The sequence below is a fragment of the Sinocyclocheilus grahami genome, unplaced genomic scaffold (assembly GCF_001515645.1).
Source record: "Sinocyclocheilus grahami isolate Dianchi unplaced genomic scaffold, SAMN03320097.WGS_v1.1 scaffold601.1, whole genome shotgun sequence".
Lineage (NCBI taxonomy): Eukaryota > Metazoa > Chordata > Actinopteri > Cypriniformes > Cyprinidae > Sinocyclocheilus > Sinocyclocheilus grahami.
In genome coordinates, this window is record NW_015505780.1 from 494 (window position 1) to 4,627 (window position 4,134).

Genomic DNA, 4,134 nt, shown 5'->3' on the forward strand with positions numbered 1-4,134 from the left:
AAAATTGCTTATTTCTCTGGATTTAAACATTCTTCAAAACATTTGGGATAATGTAAGTACACAAGTCTATATATAACACTATTCTAGTGGTTTTTGGATATTTTAATAAAAAAATCTTACATATTGTGCCTCTAATCAAAACAACTCAACTGCAGTTTGATTGATATTACTTGGAATGCACAATAAAAAAAAACGTGATTTCTGAAAAAAAATTAAAATGGAGTTATCTGTTTTTGCAAATGAACTCCTCATATATATATATATATATATATATATATATATATATATATATATATATATATATATACACATACACACATATATATATATGAAAATATACAGTTTTCCTAATACATTCGCATAAAGTTTAGACAAATTTTGGATTCTGATCAGAAAATCGCGTTTTTGGTCCCCTACAGATTTATGGGTTATTTGCTGACATCTTCAGGTTACAAAGGGAATCGCATGCGCTTAAAAGCATGGTAAGTGATATTTGGAAAACCCGCATCGCTATTGTGATAGGGCGAATGATGAACCATGAACTTTCAAATGTCCACCTCCTTTTGCTGACCAATGGCACTCCTCGGCGCGGACCTCTACGTTTACGCACAATTCCGACACTTTCGCGACGGCCCCTCAGCCCTTCTCTCTGCTTTACAGGAACTTTACTATGCAGTGCGCTGTCAGAGCAGGCCTGAGTGCAGCTCACCGCGCATTTCTCCCCAGACTCAGAACATCACGCTTCATTCAACTCCGCAGCATGTCTCAGTCCAAACTCCCCGTCACTCTGCTGGGGTCCATGGCGTTTGGGGGCCGCGCGGACGCACACCTGAGCTCGCGGCTGGTGCAGGTGTTCTTAGAGCGCGGACACAATGAGCTGGACACCGCGTTGATGTACAATGATGGACAGGCGGAGACCATCATAGGGAACATGCAGCTTCCGAAAACAGGTAGAACTCTTCCTAAACTGTTACTAGTGACTCTGATCACCACAGGAATGAGTGGGTAGATCACGTGGCATTGCACGTGACATGTTTATTTGTAAGTTCAAAGAATATGCCGTGTGTGTATACATTAGCATACTTCCATACTGGTCGTACTTTTAGTAGTAGGCCTGTGCATAAAATGTACATTTATGGATCATGTACTTGGATGACCAGTTGCTTTTTTAAAAAGGTATTTCTTATTATTTAAAATTGTAATTATTAATTAAATATAATTTATTATTGTTTAGAATTTTATTTTATTATTTATAAATAGTATTTTAATTATGTAATCGTTATTTATTTAAAATTGTTTATTATTTAAATTTATTATAGTTATACTATTTTATTTTTAATGAATTATTAGTTTAATTCAGAGACAAATCATATTAGATAGCATGTCTGGCAGTGACAAATAAGAAGAAACATGCTGGAAGGAATTAAAAATACCAAGAAACAACAATACAAAATGAGGTACATAATAATAATAATAATAAATGAAATTATATTTTTACTCATGCCTGTGATCGTTAAATGTTTCTTGCGTAATCACATCAGGGTTATTATCATTAAAACTAAAGCCATAAAAAGCGATTTCGTTAACTGAAAAAGAAAAAAAAATTAACTGAATAAAAAAAAGCGTCTGCTAAATGAATGAATACATCTAAATGTAAATAAAATAACTTAAAATTTCATTTTCACTAAACTTGAAATACTAAAATAACTCAAACTGAAATTAAAATGAATAAAACACTTTAGACATTAAAAATATCAATACAAATAATAAAACTTAACACTATAAAATATAAAATCAAAATATTAATACAAAATTGTAATAGCATCTCGATGATACTAAAATAACACTAAATCTAAAGGGGAGTCTAAAAGGGCAGTATATTTTTAATCATGTTATGTGCTTTCATTTCATTTGTCTTTGTCAGTTCGAATTGCGACTAAAGCAAACCCCTGGGAGGGGAAAACACTCAACCCAGAGAGTGTGCGGGATCAGCTGGAAACGTCCCTGAAGAGGCTGCGCACACAATGTGTGGACCTGTTTTACCTGCACGCTCCGGACCACCAGAACCCCATTCAGGACACACTACAGGCCTGCGATGAGCTGCATAAAGAGGTGAATCACACTAGCTCTAGACTTTGTCCGTCAGATGTGCACTTTGACAGATTCCTGGCAATCAGGTGAGTTATTGATAGTTTATGGCTGTCTGACCTAGACAGGCTGTCAGAATTATGCAACTTTGTTGGTGTTTAGGGCAAATTCAAAGAGCTGGGCTTATCAAACTATGCATCATGGGAAGTGGCAGAAATCTACAGCATCTGCAAACACAATGACTGGGTGCTTCCTACTGTATATCAAGTAAGCGGATGGATGGATGTCAGTCTATATAAAAGAACGAATATAAAACTCTTTTAAAATTTGTCAATTAAGTGTTATTTAAGAATTAATGGAAGTTTTGAACAGTGTTGATGTTTTCCTCTGAAGGGCATGTATAATGCAACCACACGTCTAGTGGAGACCGAACTGCTGCCATGTTTGAGATACTTTGGCATCCGTTTCTATGCATACAATCCCCTGGCAGGTAATGCATTCAATATTTGTTTAAATGTATTTGCAAAACATAATAAATTGGTTCCTAATGAATAATAGACCTAAAGTCAACCAGAAGAACATTGTTGACTAAACTGCTATATATATTATGCATTGTTTCTTGTTAGCTTTAATAACAATAGTGTTTCTTCTTGTTTGTTAACCAACATGCTGTTTAATAATATTTACTCTGAATTAAAATAATGACAAAGCATTAAATAAACAAAAAATAAGAACAATAATACATTAAAAAAAGTATATAAAATATCTAAAAAATAATAAACATTAATTTAATAGTTAAATATAATTAAATAATAATTAAACAATACATAGCAATACTACATTCCATCATCTGAAATCATTTGGGATCATTTCTTAGCTAGCATTTATGTTTTTGTACACTTTTTGTATAATTGGTAAACGTAATTGTAAATGACGCACAGTAAATATACACTGATCACAAGTCAAATCATTTTCTTCACATTGCATGTCATATATTTTCTCTCAAACTCTTGAATCCGCTCCTCCCACAGGTGGGCTTCTCACTGGGAAATATCACTATGAAGATAAAGACGGCGCTCAGCCTGCGGGCCGATTCTTCGGGAACAGTTGGGCTGGTGCTTACAGAGACAGGTGCATTCAATTCAGAATTCATGTGTGATATTCGCATTAGAGATTTAATTTTTTTTTTCAGTCCTGTGTGACCTCAGTCTCTAGATCTAGTTAGTTTTAACGATAAGTCTTTGCTCTTGTTAAATGTGATCATGTTTCCGGGGCATGACACATGTATTTCAGATACTGGAAGGAGAGTCATTTCAAAGGCATAGATGGCATTCAGAAGGCTCTGGAAGCAGCGTACGGCTCAGAGAAACCCACCCTGACATCAGCTGCTATTCGCTGGATGTATCATCACTCTCATCTGAAGGTGGGAGCGGTGTTATTTTGGTCTCATTGATATACTATTATAGTTTTTGTTAATATTTTGAATGAGATTTTTTTTTTTTTTTTTTACATTTTCTGTTTTCACTTTAGTTTTAGTGAAAACGTTCTGTTATAATGCTACTGAGCGGTCGTCTTCGGTCTATTAAAACACACAACATATTAAAGTGTCTTTGGTGTTTCCATGTTTTCTACAAAACAAAACCGGAAATCGAGGGGTTATGACGTCATTGGCAGGCGACACGATGACACTATATGCACACGCTTTGTGTCACTAGTTAAAATTGCTTATTTCTCTGGATTTAAACATTCTTCAAAACATTTGGGATAATGTAAGTACACAAGTCTATATATAACACTATTCTAGTGGTTTTTGGATATTTTAATAAAAAAATCTTACATATTGTGCCTCTAATCAAAACAACTCAACTGCAGTTTGATTGATATTACTTGGAATGCACAATAAAAAAAAACGTGATTTCTGAAAAAAAATTAAAATGGAGTTATCTGTTTTTGCAAATGAACTCCTCATATATATATATATATATATATATATATATATATATATATATATATATATATATATACACATACACACATATATATATA

At 33.8% G+C, this 4,134-nt stretch overlaps 1 protein-coding gene across 1 annotated transcript; it reads left to right on the forward strand.

The window, feature by feature from the left end:
- The first annotated feature begins 504 nt into the window (after window positions 1–504).
- On the forward strand, window positions 505–3,568 carry LOC107557399 (aflatoxin B1 aldehyde reductase member 2-like). Its single transcript, XM_016240806.1, has 6 exons — window positions 505–950; window positions 1,925–2,112; window positions 2,251–2,355; window positions 2,482–2,578; window positions 3,120–3,219; window positions 3,382–3,568. The coding sequence occupies exons 1-6, from the start codon at window positions 671–673 to the stop codon at window positions 3,539–3,541; spliced, it is 930 nt and encodes a 309-aa protein (XP_016096292.1). The 5' UTR covers window positions 505–670; the 3' UTR covers window positions 3,542–3,568.
- The last annotated feature ends 566 nt before the right edge of the window (window positions 3,569–4,134 follow it).

Coding starts and splice junctions, on each gene's coding strand:
- LOC107557399 (XM_016240806.1), top strand. CDS start 671: ATGCAGTGCGCTGTCAGAGCAGGCCTGAGTGCAGCTCACCGCGCATTT. Junction 2,113..2,250: donor GCGATGAGCTGCATAAAGAG/GTGAATCACACT, acceptor GTTGGTGTTTAG/GGCAAATTCAAAGAGCTGGG. Junction 3,220..3,381: donor GCTGGTGCTTACAGAGACAG/GTGCATTCAATT, acceptor CATGTATTTCAG/ATACTGGAAGGAGAGTCATT.